General features: G+C 42.8%; 1 protein-coding gene across 1 annotated transcript in view; it reads left to right on the top strand.

Annotated features, from left to right (window-relative positions):
- The window catches only part of LOC147017932 (A disintegrin and metalloproteinase with thrombospondin motifs 3-like), a 279,852-nt gene that overhangs the window by 63,867 nt on the left and 195,723 nt on the right, over positions 1–20,262 (top strand). Inside the window, exon 5 of the mRNA XM_085899925.1 lies at positions 10,976–11,208. Within this exon, the coding sequence (XP_085756051.1) occupies positions 10,976–11,208 (233 nt within the window). The remainder of the gene's footprint in view (positions 1–10,975; positions 11,209–20,262) is intronic.

The raw sequence follows: 20,262 nt of genomic DNA on the forward strand, positions 1-20,262 counted from the left end.
TGCTTTGAGATTCAAAAGACCCAGTGATCAGTGAACTGGGGCCAAAGATAATAACGGGAACTAAGTGGGATGTTCAGAGGATGGTTGAGGATGCTCAGAGTAGACTGCAAATGAAGGAAATCATCGGGGCAGTGCAGAAAGATAGGAAAGGATTTGGTTGGAAAGAACAGAAACGGTGGCCACAAGTGAGTGCAGGTGGGAGAAGAGAGATGATTATCGAAGAGATTAAATGCATGGACAAGGAGAGAAGAATGGTTCAAGCTGTAAGTCAACCTCAGCAAGGAGCATGGACAGCATGGGAGATGGTTGTGCAGAAGGTTAGCTGGGCATCGCTGTGGAAGATGGAGCCACAGTGACTAATCTTTGCACTTAAATCAATGTGTGACCAGATGCCAACTGCGGTGAATCTGGAAAAAATGGAAATTGGTTGAGTCGCGAGAATGTGCCAAGTGTGCTAGAAGAGAGACATTGGAGCATGTCCTGTCTGGTTGCCCAAAATCTCGAGTCAGGTATACTTGGCGACACAACCAGGTTTTGCGAATGATTGTTGAGGTTTCAAAAAGACTCTGTGATGAGGCAAACAAATCGGACATAAAAGAGAAGACCATTATCACGTTCATAAAGGAGGGTGAGAAAGTATGGTTAAGCAACATCAGGGGTCAGGTCAGGTATGGGAGCATGTGCCAGAACAGCGCGTCACTGCGTCCACTTTCCGCCGGTACTCCAGGGGCCTCCGTCTGGCCATCCCCCAGGCAGATGCCAGGCCCATCCCCATCTCCTTGAGATGATGGTCAACCTGCTGCAACCACGAGGCACGTGGTCGGCCCACTGGCCTCCTCCACTCATGAGACTCCCTCGCTGAGAGAATCTGGTGAGCAGGATCAGCGTCAGGAAAACGAGCCACATGTCCATACAGCCACAACTGACGCTCACGGACTATGCAGGTAACGAATCTCATCCGAGTCTCTCTCAGCAACCGCTCGTTGGACACAAAATCCGACCAGCGATAGCCAAGGATTCTCCGAAGAGACCTGGTACCAAAGGGATTCAGTCTCCATCTCAGATCCTTGGTCAGCGTTCAAGTCTTGCATCCATAGAGCAAGACTGGAAGTACCAAGGACCTGAAGACTCGGACTTTCGTCCTCCCGCACAGGTACCGGCAGCGCCACACCCCATGATCCAGTGAATCCATGACTCCCCTGACCCGACCAAGACGTCTATTGACCTCTGACTCACAGCCAGCAGAGACATGAATATCACTGCCAAGGTAAGTGAATCTCTCCATGACCTCAACATCCTCACCACAGACAGGACAGCAGCATCCAAGATGTCACCGAAAGCCTGGATCTTACTTTTGACCCAAGAAACCCGTAATCCCAGCGGCTCCGACTCCTCATTCAGCACCTCGAGGGCCCCCAAAAGGATATCTAAAGTCTCCGCAAAGATGACTGCATCATCTGCAAAATCAAGCTCTGAGATCTTGACATTCCCAAACGATGCACCGCAGCTTGATCTCTCCGATATCCTCCCTAAAATCCAGTCCATACAAGTGCTGAAAAGTGTGGGGGCCAGTACACATCCCTGACGAACTCCAGTAACAACTGGAAATAAGTCAGAGATGGTACCACCACACTTCACAGGACTCTCAGTACCAGAGTAGAGTTCAGACATCAGATCGATAAGTTTTGGTGGCACCCCACAAAGACTAAGAATCCTCCAGAGGACATTCCGATTCACTGAATCGAACGCTTTACAGAGATCAACATCGGCTGCAAGCAGCCACTGCCGAAACTCTCGTCTGCGTTTGGTGAGGACACGAAGAGCAAGGATACGGTCAATCGTTGACCTATTTGGTGTAAAGCCTGACTGCTCTGGACGCTGATGCTCAAGCAGATGGTGGCGAACCCTATCAAGAATTTTCCGAGAAAAGACCTTGCCCGGCACTGAGAGCAGCGTCACCCCTCGGTAGTTGTTGCAGTCTTGGCGATCACCCTTCCCTTTCCAGAGAGGAACAACAAGGCCCCTCTTCCAATCAGTTGGGATGATGCCTGTGTTCCAGGCAGAGCACAAAACTGCATGCAACGACACAATTGCAGCATTTCCACCAGCGTTGAGAAGTTCAGCATGGATGCCACAGATCCCTGGAGCTTTGCCCCGCTTCAACTGGTTCACCGCAGCCCGTGTTTCCACAAGCGAAGGTGGACCACAGTTGATTCGAGGGTCAGCAACAGGGATTGTAACACCCTTGACGTCCAACTCGACAGCTGGGGGATCAGCCTGGTACAACCGCCCAAAGTAACCGGCCCAGCGGGCCTTCACTTCAGACTCCTCTGTCAAGAGCCTACCACTCTCTGCTCTAACTGTAGTGCTCCGAGGGATGGGCTTGGATGAACGCAATGCTCGAATTCCCCTGTAAGCGGGACAAGAATCACCTGTCCATAGGTGATGCTCTACATCCTCACAGATTCCTCGCACATAGGCCTCCTTGTCCACCCTCGGTGCACGTACAGTTTTACGCCTCAGCTCCCTGAACAGCTCAGCTCTGCCATTCAGCCTGGCCCTGCGACTCTGGTCAATGGTATCCAGTGTCCCTTGAGTAACAAAATTCTTCTTTGCCTTGCGGTGAGTTCCAAGACATCCACTGGCAACATCAAGGATGGTGGTCTTGAAGGCACTCCACAACTCTTCAGGACCCCCCTAAAGCACCCAGACCCCCCAAGTGTCCACTCAGCCTGTTTGCAAACTCCTCAGCTACTCTCTCATCCCTGAGCTTGCCAACATCCAGCCTAGGCTGGGATGGTACCATTCTCCAGGATTTAAGGTGCAGCTTTAGAGTTGCTACAACAAGCCTGTGGTCAGTATTGAGGAACTGAGCACTCGGGTAGACCCTGCAGTTCTGGATCATCTTCCAAGGACCGTCAATGAGGACATGGTCAATCTCCTTTGCCACACCGCCAGCGTTGGAATACCAAGTCCAGTGATGAGCTTGTGGGTGCTGAAACCATGAACCGGGCACCCTAAGTCCATGACTTCTTGCAAAGTCAAGGAACAAGGAACAAGGAACTTCTGGTTCATAGTTCCTGACCCATGGGGACCAACACACACCTCATAACCATCCCCATCAGTTCCAGTCGATGCATTGAAATCCCCCAAGACTAGAAGTGTATCTCGTCTGGGGCACTGATCAACCACAGACTCGAGCGTGGCGTAGAATGCATCCTTCACGGTAAGATCACTTGCCTCAGTCGGAGCATAAACAGAGACCAGGGAAATGACACCTAAGGAGTGACGAATCCTTCATCTCATAATACACTCGTTGACCGGTGTTACCTCAATTATCATTGGGTTCAGCTTATTGGACACAGCTACAGCAATTCCTTGGGTATGGTAACCATCAGAGCGACCAGACCAATAGTAGGTGTAACCACCCACCATTATCTCGCCGCAATCCGGTCTCCGAACCTCAGAGAGAGCTGCAATCCCGATGTCCAAACGCTTGAGCTCAGATGATAACAGAGGCAGGTGATCATCCTCTCTTTTTGGGATAGGACATTCCAGGCACCCACCCGAAGGGACCGCCTCAGGTTAACCCAAGGAGACCGCCGTCTGGTGGACGACACCTCAGCACCACTCTGACACACTCTCCCGCAATCTGACCCAGGGATGTTACCCTGTGGTTTCCCTCCTATCATCAAAGATTGGGGGTTCAGAATGCTTTGCCCCAATCCCGTCATCCGATGAGCTGTCCTGCGAAGGGAAGCTGCACAGGAGGTACTCCCACGGAGTGGGTTTTCAGATTTTTTTGCGTTGCTGTGTTTTGCGGAATGAAGGGTTTTACGGTGGCCGGAGTGCAAATCCTGCCACCAACCTCCTAATCAAAAAGTAGCCAACTGCAGGAGGACGTCCGCAGACACAGTTGGGCACTAGATATGGATGGCCGTTGGCTCACAAGGAGCTCCTCCACCCTTTGACAGGTTTTGTTTTTAATCCTGCTGGGTGTCCATATCCAAACACCCTCCTCACCAGAAAACCTCGTGGGGGAGACGGTTTAGTCGCCGACAACCCGACCATGGAACAGGTTAGTACAGGTTTACATGGTACCTGTAGCAGCTCACAAATCTAACCTGACCTGACATCAGGGGGGCAGCATGCATTTTGATGCTAGGTATGGGCTGTCAGGTTGATGCAGATTTGGACAGAGGGCTGAGGTTCCCATCTCATATTGTTGTCATCCAACAAAGACCTGATTTCATTATTTGGTATGATGTGGTAAAAAAGGGTTATCATCGTTGAGCTGACAGTTCCATGGGAACGAAATATGAAATGGGCATCCGAAAGAAAGTTGTGTCGGTATGAAGAGGGAAGAGAAGTGTGTGATGACCGGGGGTGGATGTGTGATGTGCTACCAGTAGAAGTGGGTTGTAGGGGTTTTGTGGAAAAGTCTCTGCTGAAATACCTCAAGATGATTGGAGCAAGTCATCTAAGCAAGTTAAGAATACTGACACAATTACAGGAGGCAGCAGAGATAGCCTCGTTGTGGATTTGGAGGCAGAGGCGAGTGCAGTGATTCCATTCACATGTAAAGGCAGGTCTGTGCGGATTTATATTTGGTCACTGATATCTGGTGATGAGCATGTGGGCTGATGTCGCTTGGTGGTGCATGTGCTGTGCTGCTGGGGCCTCCAGTCAGGAGCTCCACTGGAGTAGGCCCCGAAACTGTGATGATGCATGGGTTCAAGCTGAGGAGAGCGACATCGAGCAGTGTCCTGACACTGTATGTTCTGTTTTTATATATATATATATATATATATATATATATATATATATATATATATATATATATATATATATATATATATATATATATATATATATATATATATATATATATACACATTTCCTTACCAATTATTTGTACTTGTAAAATGGGGAAAAAAAAATTGACATTCCTTGGACCATTCTGGGAGTTCAACAAAATTTGAATTCCAGTTGACCTTCTTGACTATCGCATGTTATTTCCCAGTCTTCAAAGGACGTTTTTTTCCATGTCAAATCATGAGGGAAAAGCCGAGCTATTTACCTTTGACCTCGGTCGCCATCGCCAATTTTACTTTATTCCATCCATCAATCAAAGGAGTTCCAGGATTGCAAAAATATTATTATTATTATTATTATTATTATTATTATTATTATTATCATGTACACAGAAAAAATTACAATCATTCCTGACCAAGTTTGTTCACTGATTCACAGATTATGGATGCTGTTGGCATTTACCCCCTCTTTCTGCTGTTACTTTTGTTCTGTTGTTTCCTGATCTGTTCAGTGTTCTAACTCTTCTCCAAGCCTTGACTCTGAATCCAAAAATAATAATTGGTGATTACCCAGATACACTGGCTGCTTTTGCACTCCAACCCAGTGCAGAATGTGAAACCCTTGAGGCTTATATTTTTGCATACACATTTTTTGCACAAAGTGAAAAGCTTAAACATGCAACATAGAAGACAACATTTAGGACACACTTGGATCATTTCCTTTCAGCCTATTTTGTCATTTCTGTGTTCTTTGTTGAAGTCGCAGCATAATTGTCTCCATGGAAGTGGTGAGAATCTGTCTGGGAGTGTATCAAAGAGCACATCCTAAAGCTGATCTGGTTGGGGTGAAATTCTCTCCTTCTGAGGTCAGTAAGCCTCTAGGCATCTGTGCACAGCCAGCTCTCAGGATGGCCTCTGTAGAATCAATGCAACGTAAAAGCCACATATGGAATGTGCTCTGTTCCAGCCGGATAAATGTGGCCGGCAAGCCATCGATCTAATTCATTTTGGGATTTGCTCTGGGATTGCAAGTACCCGGTCCTGAAGAATGCTGCCGCTTTGCATGAAATATGCCAATTCTCTTTAGGGATGGACGTATGAACTTTGTAGAATCGAAAACAGCATGGCTGATCTCCACCAAATTTTGCATACGTGCTCGGGGTACCTGTATTCCGATCGTGAACACAATTAAAACTGGCCATTTATAACCTGAGGGTGGGGGAGATGACCCAGACAAAAGGCAAAGTATCGTATGCATATTAGTCCAGGTCAAATATGAATATAAAGGCTCAACCAGAATTTTTATAAGGGGAAGGGGGGGGGAGCATAACCATAGTTTTTATAAGGGGGCACGTGACAGAGGCAGAATTTTTATAATGAGGAGGGTGCAAGTGGAATTTTTATGAAGTGAAGAGGGGGGGGGCTTTATATATGGCCTTGTGTAGGATATTTCACTGACATCATAATTCTCTCCTGCAGGGAGCGGTTCTTAATTATAATGATAAACTCAGGAAAGGCAGGATTCTTGATGTTTTCAAGATTAATTTGAGTTCAGCATGGGTTTATCATTGATGCTTTATTGTTTTTATTTCATATAATCTTTACAAGTGCAAATTACCAGTATTTTCTTATTATTATGATTATCATTTCAATCTTTCATGATAACTGCCAGATGCCATGAAGTGCCTTGCAAACGTTTCCGCTCCACTGCAAAGTTCGCAGAGTCAGCAGTCTCTGCCAGCTGTATTTTTCTCAGCCCTGTTTAAATGTAACGCTGTGCTGCTTTGCAATAATAAACATTTGTACAGGTCTGTGATTGAACATCCCAAATACTGTTCATTCGTTGGCAACATGATAGTCGCCAAAGCAAATCCGATGGACTTTTAATGGATCACGAAATGACCCGGTTGACATAATTGTCTGTTTATTGCCTTTCACTCTTGTTTTATAAAAACATTCACATATTGTTTTGTATTTTACAATTCATCACTTGAATCGAGGGATGTTCTCCAAACATGTATTACTGTGCAAATGTTTTGAGTTACAATCTTATGGGATGATTGAAGAGACCCAGCTGACCTCATGCTCTCAATGTCATAAAAGTTTGCAAATGTTTTCTTCTTCTTCTTCCTTATAACGTGTTTTTTGTTTCCAATCGGTGACCTCTTTAACTGCTGTTCTTACAATGTTGCTTTCACTTTTTGCGTTGATGATGCCATCCAAGATGTGCACACAACAACTTTGATGTCCATTTACAGTTGTTTTGCATAAAAATGAATTTGGTGGAAGTTGAAATGAAGCACACTGGGAACATTTTTAGAATACCTCTTTAATTCCTTGTAGCCAGAATATAAACAAATTCCACTCTCCGTTATTTTTGAAGCATATTCCAATATTCGGACTGACAGGGTGACTCGGGGGATTGGGGGGGGGTAGTGGTGGAAAGAAAACAGAACTAACCTTTAAGTTATTTAATCTTCTTCTTCTTCTTTCGGCTGCTCCCGTTAGGGGTCGCCACAGCGGATCATCCGTATGATCCGCATAGTGATTTGGCACATGTTTTTTTTTTACGCGGATGCTCTTCCTGACGCAACCCTGGTCGCCTCTTACGACACAGGGATATGGTACACCTATTTTAACCGGGGTATACACCGGCCCAGTACACTGGTACTCACTTCGCCGACCTCGGAAGGATGACAGGCTGAGTCAACCCCCTGGTGTATTAATTCAGTGGCCCAACGGGGCTTGAACTCAGGACCTTTTGGATCCCAAGCCGCTGCCCTAACCACTGCGCCAACACCAAGCTTCTTTAAGTTATTTAATGTTTGAGAGATTAGAATCGAACTGCAAATGATCGCCCTGGTGCCTTGCATCATGAAGCACAGAGTTATTTCTCAGGAGGCATTAAGCCATTCTGTCCCATTCTCAAGCACTTGCTTATAGATTTTAAAGATCTCATGGAAGATTAGGCTATTATTTCTCTACCCACTGCTGTTGGTTTGCCAGTGTTTTTAGAAATCAATGGCAAACCAACAGGCATATCTGATGCTTTAAAACTGCTTTAGGTCTCCTAAACAACACAAAAAAGATGTGGAGGAAAAACGCACGCACGCACGCACATGCACACGCACACGCACACGCACATATTTTTCAGCATTTAATGACATAGCAGACTCTAGCTTTACTGAACTATATGTTTCTCCAAAATATGGCCATGTAGCTGTAATATAGGGTCTTGCATCAAGGGTTATTACTCCATCTGTGTGCAGAGCTGTAGACTTGTAATATTTTCTTAAAAGGCTCTATTGAACCAGAGTGGCACAACGGTGGCACCTCTAGTTTAAACTTGCTCTTTCCAGCAAAACCCCTTCCCATTGCCAGCATGAGCTTTCAACCTCACTTGCCAAATATTGACTCAGAAAAACCTGTTGTATGTAAGGAGGGCTGATGGTGCAGAACTTGCACTGCTTTGCTATTCCCCCGTTAGCTGGTGGTCACCGTGACGGTAAAATGAGATGATCAGGTGATCTTGGATCGAGCTTCCCGTAAAGACAGTAGAATGTTATGTCAGTATGCACGGTGAGGAGCTTGATGTAGCTTACTTAAAATGTTATTAATTGAACAATGACATGAAATATAATGAACATTTAATGACACAATGAACAGGATCTGAACTGTTGATTGTTTTAATTGGGAAAGAAAAAAACTCTTTGATAGCTAAGTTGTGTTTGAGCCTGGGGAGTAACTGCTGAAATCTATCTGTCGGGGTTCTTCCCGACATCTTTATTCTTTGTTCCTTTCACACTTCTTTCTCAATTTTTTTTTTTTGCAATTCTCTGTATTCATTCTAATTCTTGCTTTTTTTCTCGTTCATCTCTTTTACTCTCTCTATTCCTCTCTTTTGTTATCTATCTTTCGAAGGAGAAGTCAAATCTTGCAGAAAGTTTTCTGTAAGTCTCACTGAGCTGCGCCTGGACGGGTTTGAGGGTAGTGGAGTTGAGGCTGAAACCCGAATCCTGTCCAGGTTCCTCCTGATGACTCCACCTTTGCTTTTTACTTCTTCGGGTTCCTTCTTGGTCTTCCGTTTGATTGTCTTGTTCACCAAATAAATAAAGCTGCCAAAGATGTAGACATTTGGTGTTAACTTCTTGGTTTGTTTTCTTTAAAGTGAATTAAAACGAATATGCTGGAATACTTTGAACAATTAGTTTATCTACATTGACTTTTCTTTTTAGATCCTCGTTGAGGATCTCTAAGTCTTACTCACGTTGTTGTTCTTCATCTTCTTGTTGTGGAATTTTTTGTTTCACAGCCTACAGTTTTTATCGAAACTTCCTGAAACTTGGCATATATACGAGTATGTAAAAATACTCTGCGCAGACAGTAACCATCTCCGATTTTGAAAATTCCTCCAAGAAAAAAAGTTATGACGTCAAAATATCTCCACTAATGGAAATCGCCTAAAAAAATATCTCCGAAACTAGGCAAGCTTTTTGAATTCTGTTTGTGGGAATCGAACAGGGCATTAGCAGAGATGAATTACCGCACATATGATACATCACTATGACGTCGTATCAATTTTTATGACATTCCTATTTTTTGACTTTTTGTTTCACAACCCAGAGTTTTCATCGGATCTTTGTGAAACTTGCCATGCATATGTAGAAAGCCCACACGCAGGCAGGAACCATCTACGATTTTGGAAATTCTTCCAAGGAAAAAAGTTGACGTCATAATGTCACCACTAATGGAAATCGCCTATACCATTATCTCCGAAACTAGGCAAGCTGTTTGAATTTTGTTTGCGGGAATCAAGCCGGGCATTAGCACAGATAATTTATCGCAAACCTGCTACATCACAATGATGTCATATTCGTTTATATGACGTCATCATTAAGAGGATGAGGATCTTAGCTCATTTGAGCTTGTTTTGATTTAAAGCTCATAATGGAGCTTTTTACATAAATCACATGACTAGGACATGAGAAGACATTGATGTAATATTACATGAACCAACAGGACATTGTAGACAAAAGCAAATGCAACATAGTGTATGGGATTTCAACATGGGATCCCAGCATCATGAGCTTTGTGCACATATTGTAATGGCGAACCCACATTATCGGAGTACTTCATCTGTGTGCATTTGCATCATGCAAGTTGAGGATTTGATGAAATGTGTGGCACATAAAGAGGAATAAAAGGAAACTCGTTTGCATCAAGCCGTGAACATGATGCATGATTTGAATTTACGTGCAGGCGTTGATACCAATACCACACAGAAATTCTTGATTAGGTTAGACTTTCCCACTCTGGACAAAATAATCTCCATATGGAAGGAATTCTCAGCCTTTTTGTTTTTCTTTTCCACATCAACATCCTTGTCACTGCAGGGTGCACTTTTGGTGTTCTAAAATCAGGGATATGTCTTCCCAACTCGATGAACAACTCGTATGAATTTCAGAGGCTGCATAGCATCGTGTCTCGTTTGCCAGGGGATGTTCTTTCTTTATTGCAAGACTCCACACAAACACCACACCTAATGGCTGGTGATACATGCTCATTCACTTGCATTCATAAGCCTGGTGTTGGCTTAACGATTAAGGTGGCTGGTTTGAGATCATAGGGTCTTGAGTTTGAGCCCCTCTCCATCAGGTGGGTTGAATTACATCAGTAATTTAATAACACCAGGTGGGTTGACTCAGCCTGTCATCCTACCGATGTCAGCAAAATGAGTACCAGCTTACTGGTAGCTCGGGTACTGTATCAGCAGCACAGCCGTGGCTCCCAGCAATGATGCAACCAGCAGCCGCAGGCTGCATATAAAATGATGATGATGATTACTTGCGTTTGTGGTCCTTTTCATGGAAATACACCCTTTTCACTTCTCACATTATCATTGTGTCATATTTTCCATCTTTGTTTTCAATGTCATGGTTATAGAAACTCACCTTTAAAGCACCTAAGCTTGGCTTACTTTTTCAATTTTATTTGTTTGTTCTGTGCCACTTAGGATCCAAATAGTGTCAGTTTGTGATCTCAATTGGACACCTACTCGTTCGTCAGTATATTCACTTACGCGACTCTTACAGTTTCCATGAAAATTCCAATCTCTGGTTTTATTGATTGATCCTTTCCCTCTTATCCTTAACATTCTGCAGACACAGATGGACATCCCCCACTTGCTTTGACCCTTGGTGACCTCGCCACCGGTTTCTCTGATAAGTGGCCTCAGGAGCTGACTCCTGCACCAGCCGCTTCTTCTCGGCAGAAGCGGGAGGCGAGTGGTGAGGAAAAACACAGCATCGAGGTTCTTCTAACCGTAGACCACTCTGTGGTTCGCTTCCATGGTCAGGAACATGTCCAGAACTACATGCTGGCTCTTATGAACATTGTGAGTATAACCATTTGGTTCCCATATCTCATTCCTTTTCATTTGCACTTATCATTTCCCCATTTGCTTTTTTATTATGATGTCTAAGGCTCGTGGTGGAGCTTTTACTTGTATCATATGCAGGACAAAGACACGAGGAGACATAAATGTACTTTTGCATGAATTACCGTGGACATTAGAAGTAATAGACAAATTGGTACCAATGCTGGGATATGAACCTGGGACTTCTGCATCACCATTAGTTGTTTTTCTTGTACTCTTCATCTCTTCATCCTTCTTTTTGCTGTGTCTTCATCCCTCCCTCTTTTCTCTTTTCTTCTTCTTTATTCTTTATTTATACTCATTTTTTCATAACTAAATGCGGGGAAATGTTGGATGTGGGTCGGGGGAATTCTGCTCAAGGAGCCCATTCCACGAACCGTTCCAACATTAAAACAAACATCACAACATGTTCGGACAGCTCACTATGGCAGCAGAGTGAGAGAACAAGTAACAACATACACAGGGAGAAGCAAACACATTGGGGGTATTTTTCTTTGTTGTGAAGAGGAAGAAGTGTGGGGGGGGGAGGGGGGAATGGGGAGGGTTGAAGAACAAGACACATACACTGACGAATGAAGGAAAAGTCATGCAAGGAGGAATTAGGGAACGATAGACATGGAAAATATGAGACAACGACCCCACATTCATCCACACCACCCTACATTGTTCCTACACTAACCCACATGGATCTCACACTACCCTACATTGATCCTACACTAACCCACATGGATCTCACACTACCCCAGATTGATCCCACACTAACCCATGTGGATCCCACACTACCCCACATTAATCCAACACTGCCCCACATAATCCCACACTACCCCCACATAATCCCACACTACCCCACATTGATCCCACACTACCCCACATAATCCCACACTGCCCCACATTGATCCTACTGGCCTACATTTCCTCGCAATTTCTATTTTTCTAACTTTTCTCTGTAAGTATTTCTTCAATTGCCTTTTCAACTCATTCAGGTAATACCAACCCATTCCCCTGCTTAGCAAACAGTTGAGCTGTTTTGACATGCCAACTATTCTCAGAATAAAAGGAGCCCTGCCTTACTTCTGTTCTTCCTGTTATTTGCCACCCTCTGGTTCTGTGATCTGCCAACTATTTACATTAACAGTAAATCTTTCAGATCTGACTCTATGAATTGCTTATAATAATATAAATACCTTTTATTTCTTTTTTGGGGTGTTTCTTTGTCCTCTCATCTTTCCCTTCCTTACTATTTATCCAATCTTTCTTGTTTATACTTCATCCATACATGCTGACATTATTATTTAATTTTACCATTGTTAATTTGACTCACAATGTGGCCTCTCATCCTGACTTCCTGCACATACCATGCCTACCTACTACCTCCTCTGTTTGAGCACTTCAACATCATGACGATCATCGTCCCCTCTCATTCATCCTTCTTTCAGGCTAGTTTCCCTGTCATCTTTTGAAACAATACTCATATAAGTGGAAACTTGTTTGTAATTTCAGGCAATATACTCTATAATTTGTAGGATTTACAATTTATCAATGTAATAATATATAAGTTATAATATTGGATCTCGCTTGGGTTGGCATTGAGGTACAAACACTCGCCTCTAAGCTGTCCGGCCTGGGTTCAAATCTCAGCCCAGCTATAAACTGTCATCCTGGTGTTTCACAGGACAATGATTTATCATTGTGTGTGCCTTCGCTCAAATGGACGTTAAACTGGCGTCCTATCTACTGGCATTACTTGATGGATGTGAAGGATCCCATGGTGTCCTTCGTGAAGAGTGGGTGAGCTATCGCCGGCTCCCTGGCAAAATTCCAAATTGCTGCCCGAACTACTTGGTCGAGCATCAGGCCTATCGGTAATGATGCAAGCAGCAGACATGATTTGTAATTTCATCCAGCTCGTGTCTGACACTGACAATTTTAAACAGTAAGGAAGCACAGTTGAGATTCAATCACAACATTGTCCAGTTGAAAATCCCAAGGAAACCATTTTCTTTATTTACGGTCCAAGGCTCAGACTTTCATGAAGTGGTCTGGGATTTATGTGGAACAGCTGGACAATCCTCCATATTCAGTACATTTCAATGAGATCACTTTTAGTTCCCTTACAATTCTGTTTTTGCCGCAAAAGAAGCTTAATCATTTTCCTAACTTTAATAAAGTTTTAGTCCTAATTATATAAATATATTTGCTCGATCAACCCGATGAGGGTCACTTAAAATGTATTTGAATTTGGTACTCACAATAGTTCAAGGTGTGGAATTTTTCATTTTTCAGCATACAAATATATAGAATCGGAAATATATAGAAATATATAGAATCAGCATACAAATATATAGAATCAGCATACAAGACAACATTATTACCTCGACCACCGAAGGAGGAAGGAGGTTATGTTGTCACCTCTGTCTGTCTGTTACTTGCAAAATCGAATATTTTTCAAGTATATTGGTTCGTCGATTTTGTTATTCTGTCTGTCCGTCTGTTTGTTTGTCACCGACAGGTCACAATTTTAAACCGATCTTCACGAAACCTCACCACATGGTAGAGTTTGGCATAAGGAAGAAGCCTATTGTTTTTAAGGTCAAAAGGTAAACATAGGCTAAAGGTAAACAACTTAGATGAAATTTCTAAAATACTCAATTTTCATTGACTTGACATTTGAAGAGGATTTATATTTCAGGTCAATGAATTCAACTATCCAATGATTTTTGAGGTCAACATTGACCAAAAGGTCAACATAGGCCGAAGGTCAACAACTAAGGTGGTATTTCTAAAATCCTCAATTTTCATCCGATTGACTTTAAATTTGAAGTGGATATATATTTCAGGTCACTGAATTCAACCATCCAATTATTTTTGAGGTCAACATTGACCAAAAGGTCAACATAGGCCAAAGGTCAACAACTAAGGTGGTATTTCTAAAATCCTTAATTTCATCCGATTGACTTGAAATTTGAATCGGATTTATATTTCAGGTCACTGAATTCACCCATCCAATTATTTTGACGTCAACATCGACCAAAAGGTCAACATAATCCCAAGGTCAACAACTTAGGTGGTACAGTGTGGCCCCGTTATCGCACGATCGTTGAGGTCCATAAAATGTCATCGCCAAAAAAGTGGGGTCGTGCTAAATACAAATATATAGGAGATAGAATATGTGGAAGGATTCAAGAAAATCAGCGTTCAAACTGACCCAATGTTGACCGAACATCCTAAAACACCCCTATTTTCGCCATATTTGACCCGTTTTTTGCACGTTTACCTTCTTGCAAGTAAATTACCTTTGAATTAAAGAATTCCATGAATAAATCGTTGTTGTTACAGTAGAAATTAAAACATTAATTTTTAGTAAAGCTTTTTAATAAAAAAAACAACAAATAAAAACATTCAAGAATATTAGCAATCATCATTTACAGTTTATGAGGTCAGCGAGCTGACCTAATATAACCGTTCGATGTCCTCAGATCCGTCTGTCTCTGTCTGTCTGTCTGTGTCCATCCGCCCGTCAACAATATTTATTTTTCTATCTCCTCCTAGACGTCTCGTCCGATTGAATTCTAACTTGACACGATGATAATACTTGTTGCTCTCTATAGATCGTCTGAGCCCTTTTTTTGCATTTTCACCTCGGTGTCAAGGTTACAGGGTCATCAAGTGCAAAATGACCGATTGGTTGAATGACCTATAAGGAAGCATCGGGCGGCTATAATGCATAATGGGTTTCATAGGGATTATTAAGAAGATTTAATTCGACCAACTAGTTTCTCGTTACCTCTGTCGTTTGGCCCTGTTTATTGGACAACACGGCTTCACGAGGTTATTGTAAGTTCAATTTAAATTCTGTTTTCACTTTTCATAGTCGCTAAGGTTGATTAACACTTTGTTGCATCAAGTTTTGTGAAAATTGAATGTTTATATCCTCAATCTGTGTGGCATGCATTGCAGCGAGGGGGAGCTTCCATGGGCTTCCATCCGTTTCCATGCCATATAACAAGCTGTCCTAAGTTCTAGTTGATTTCTGTTTTCACTTTTGGGACCTTCTGGTGTAGCTACACATTTAAGGAAGATAATTTTCGTGCAAATCCGCTCAGAAACAAGCTTTTCATGAGGAAAATATATTCAATTCAAATAACCTGAAAATCTGGAAGGGACACCACGTGCTTTCTGTTCACTGCTTCACAGTCTCGTAACCTGTCCTCCTGAGGGACTGCTTATTCGTAGCGTCTGTGAGATTAATGTTTATATTTTAGATGGTTTGGGGATGTGCTCGACAAGTATCTGAAAGAATTCCGGTGAAAAACGGACGTTTTAACATTTTGTTAGGGCATTTCATCTGACAGCGAGCTGGCTGGTCACGTGACGGCGAGCTGGCTGGTCACATGACGCTGCGCAGATGTGCAGACAGTGAGTAATTGAGCTTCTTGGTGACCCGAGGGTCCTTTTTAGTTGGGGTCCAGCTCTGTCCTGGATACAGCCATTAAATGCACACACTTAGAGTATTTATTTCACGGCCATAAACGCGGTTTGAAAATTGTATAATGATGTTGGGAATGATTCCTAGAATACAGAGATTTTTGCTTCGAGGGGCCTCACATGTTGATTGTAAATTCAATTTGAATTCTCTTTTCACTTTCCGTAGTCGCTAAGGTTGATTAACACTCAGTTACATCAAGTTTTGTATCCGAGCTGACCGTCAAACCCACTCAGGTGTATTATTTCTTAAAAATGTGATTGAGTGTTCCTTGCTTGAACATAGCATGTCGCTGGCTGCGAGCGAAATCTAGAATGCTTCTGAGTTGGAGGATTTTTATGTGGTCCACCTCGTAGGTCTCCAGCCAATGGAGGCTAGCCTCGAGTTGTTAAATGGCTTCAGACACTTTTGGGGGTGTGGGTGTGGGTGGAGGCTCTTCATTATCATCTTCTTGTTTGGTCATGAGCCAGACCCGGTAATTTTTGGCCACCGGTAGCGTCTGAGGGGAATAATGCTCATCATAATTTTTGGCAGGGTGTACATCTCTATAGTCAGAAACTATGTGATAGCATTGCATTGGTGGTAGCCTTTTGTGTGTTATTAGCTGTTTAGTAACACCATCCCAAAGTTAACTTTTCTGAAACCAGCATAAGACAGAAGAAGACATTCTATTTAAAAGTAATGGTTCTCTCTTATAATAGGCTATATCTTCTTGAAAATTGTTAGGCACATAGCTCATGTTATTTGCCTGCAATTGTAAAAGGAAGTGTTCACTACCAAAATGTGTGTTTGTCAAACGGACTGAAATGCACTGATGTGTGCAGACTGCCAGACTGTGAGAACCAGGCATACATCTTTGAGTCAGACGATGGTGAAGGTTTCTGGATGAGGATATTGAAGAACTGGATAATGATGGTGATTTTTAAAGTTCATCTTGAACATTTTATATCACTTCCAAGCTGTGCATATGATCAGAGATGTCTTAGAAACTATAAAGGACCCATCGTTGGTTCATAAGATAATATGTTTATCAGCTACACATTGGGCCTAGGTAATGGCCTTGTTAGTGTGGAACACCACATTTGTGTTTCGATCCTGTAATTTTATGCCCAAAACAGAAGATTGTGTTTCATTTTCACCTTTGACTCATTCATCAGATTGCACATGATTAACCACCTTGCTACTGTCTTATTGGTTTATATTGTGTAATACGGGTGTTTGATACCTTCATATGTGCATTATTGAGTATCTAAATCCCTTCTTGCTGCTGTCTTATTGGTTTATATTGTGTAATACGGGTGTTTGATACCTTCATATGTGCATTATTGAGTATCTAAATCCCTGAAATGCTGTATTTTTTGAGAAATTACTGGGAAAAAAACATTAATCTTGTTCATGAATATGCTATCATTTAATTTTGTTTGATTCTTGGAAAGTATCCTTCAATAACAACAGGGAAAATAACATGACATTGACCAAACTCCATAAATCCATCGAAATTAAGTATTTTTTTCATTTGGGGGGTGGGGTAACATTGTCTGCTCTACTGATCTTAATATACAACATACAAAAAAGAAATTTAGATTTTTGGATTTCTTAATAAATTTGCTAAACACCCATGTAATTATGTTGTTCCAGAACTTTTATTTACTTTCCAAAGTAAATGATAGACGAATACTTTTCTAAAGACGGTATGATTTATCACACAGGAAATAGACACTGATATATATAAGGGTCACCACTGACATACCTTTCAACCCTGGCATGTTTTGTACTTTTTGGTGAGAAGCAAATGATCTTAGCAAAAGGTGAGACAAATTTAAATGTTAATGTTTGACTGATAAAAAAAAATGTTGTTAAGTTGAAGTAGGATGTCTTGCCTTGTACTGGCCATTTTGCAAAAAAGCTTATTTAAGGGTAGGCAAATAAACAGGGTGAAAACACACAAAAAGCGACCACCGATGCAATGCTATCACATATTTTCTAACTCTAGGGTTGTATACCTTGCCAAAAATCATGATGAGAGTTATTCCCCCCAGATGGTACTGTCCAACCCTACTGGCTCATGGACTAATGGTTCTGTGATTTTTTTTTCCCGATGTATCAGCTTCGATGTCCATCGGCAGGCAAAATTATCATGCTTCCCCATTGTCTTGAGTCGTTCACCTGCATTAATTTAAAAAAAAAATTTTCTTCATTTATATATTTTTATTTATTGATATTTTCATTTACCTTAATAAATGTTTGGTAGTGCAAAATTTGAAAATAGCAGTAAAAAGAACAGACATTCTCAAAGCTTTTCGTCTTGCAGCTCGTCAGGACACACGCAAGAATACCGGATATGCAGACACAAAATGAAACAATTTATTTATTCTTTGGACTGTTATTGACACGAACATACACATCATGGCCTTTTGAGGAACTGAGGGAACTTGTGACCTCCCATTTTTCTATGTAATGGATCCAGGTCAGAACAGATGCAGTGTTAGCTCATATTATTTTTGTTTGCAAAGAACAGGAGCTCGTGTGTGTATAAATGTGGCTTCAAGAACACGTAAATGTGCTTCAGTACGTGCATGTGCCACAATCTGGAACCATTCAGCGTGATAGTCCTGGGCACATTTGGGATTGTTCAGGAGGTGCTGACCAATGGCAGACTCACTTTGAGCAGGCATTCTTGTTGGGTTCTTACATGTATGGGATGGTTGTGAACGATCAGTCTCCAAGTTGTTTTGGATTGCCAGTGGAATGTGCTGCTTTATCCGATCCTCCAGTCTGAGTGATGCAGGACCTACGTAACTGGCATCACAACGGTACTGAAATTCGGAAATAACATTGTTCAGTTTTATGGTTGGGAGCACATCTTTCTGGACTGAGGGGAGCAGTTTGTGGGTCGTAAAAATCACTCTCATTGCAACGGAGTTGTAACATTGTGAAACTGACCGTTTCACCTGGTGTTCAAACTTTTGAGAGATTTTACCTCTCCATAGCAGCTTAAGGTAAACCGGACACTTTTCTGGTCCAAATACAGTGTCCTCAGACCGATTGGCAGTTTTGCGCTGTATGAACCCACAGATGAGTCGCTCAGGGTAGCCATTGTCATGGAGAATGGTTTTAATGCACTCAATTTCAGGAACAAGTTGACAGGGTGAACATATGGCCCACACTCTATTAGCAAGGGTATTCATAAGGGCAATGTTGTGGCACATTGAGCTAAAGGAGTCCCACTGTGTGTCCTGCACAGTGAAAGTGGCCTTGCGGTAGTTTGTCATCAAGAATCCATCCTCGGTCTTCTCGACCAACACATCTAGAAAGGGAAGTACATGTGATTGCTCGGTCTCAAACGTAAACTTTAATGCAGGATGGAGAGCATGTGGACCTAATGGTGATCCCATCGCTACTCCGTCTACTTGCGTATACATGTTGTCATCGAAGCTGAACTCCACTGCTCGAGTTGCTGCGATCATGAGTTCTACAAAGACTGCTTCAGAGATTGAGGGTGGTTCAAGATTTCTATAAAACAGCGATGCCGTACATATATCGATGGTTTTTTTGAGAGGAATGTTCGTTAACAGGCAGGATATGTCAAAGGAGCACATGGTCACAGCATTCTGGTCTCTCACCAATTCACGCATGTTTTTTATTTTTATTTTATGTACACATTGTCGAGGCTTGTATGAGAGCTAACACACAATGCATAGAAAAGGGGGAGGGGGTGGGCATGAGACAGGAGGGATGGGAGAGGGAAGGACAAAACAGTGGGGAACAGGGACATTTGGAGATCTGTGGAAGGGAGAGGGATGGGGCGGGGAACACGGGGAATACAAGATGGACACCACAGGGACTTTCAGGAAGGAAGGCAGGGAAGGCAGGGATTTGAAGGAGGTGGGTTTGGGGTGGATTAACTGGGGTAGACAAGATTGTGGTTTTGGATGGGGGAAGATAAGAGATGGTGGTGAACAGCTGTTTTAAAGACCTGGAGGGAAGAACGGGATTGAAGAGAATGTGGGAGTTTATTCCAAAGGTGGGAAAAAGAGGAATGAAAGAATGAAGGTGAGCAGTGATTCGTGATTTTGGTAGTTTTACCAGAAGGGGGTTGCTGGTGGACCTTGAGCACCCTGCGGAATTATGGGGGGGGTGGCGTTACCGCATATCGCAGACAGAGTGGGGGGGTGGCATTACCGGAGAGGAGACAGTAGAAGACAGAAATACCACTGACATGCCTGTGGTGAGAGAGTGAGAGGCCCAAAGACTCAGCCTCAACGTGGGAGATACCAATGATCCGAAATGCCTTGGTTTCCACAGTGTGAAGCTGAGAAAGGTGGGAGGCAGGAGCACCAGCCAAGAGAGGAGAGCAGTACTCCATCAGACTGTGGAGGAAAGCTTTGTAAGTGGTCAGAAGCTCAGGTGGGCCGAGGAAGGACTTTGCACGATGGAGGATGCCCAGTCGGCGACTGGCTTTGGAGGCCAGGTTGGAAATGTGGCTTTCCCAGGAAAGATCATGGCAGATAGTGAGATCCAGAAACTTG

This window comes from Eptatretus burgeri, chromosome 10 (assembly GCF_056783735.1).
Source record: "Eptatretus burgeri isolate ZD-2024b chromosome 10, Ebu_testis_v1, whole genome shotgun sequence".
Classification (NCBI taxonomy): Eukaryota; Metazoa; Chordata; class Myxini; order Myxiniformes; family Myxinidae; genus Eptatretus; species Eptatretus burgeri.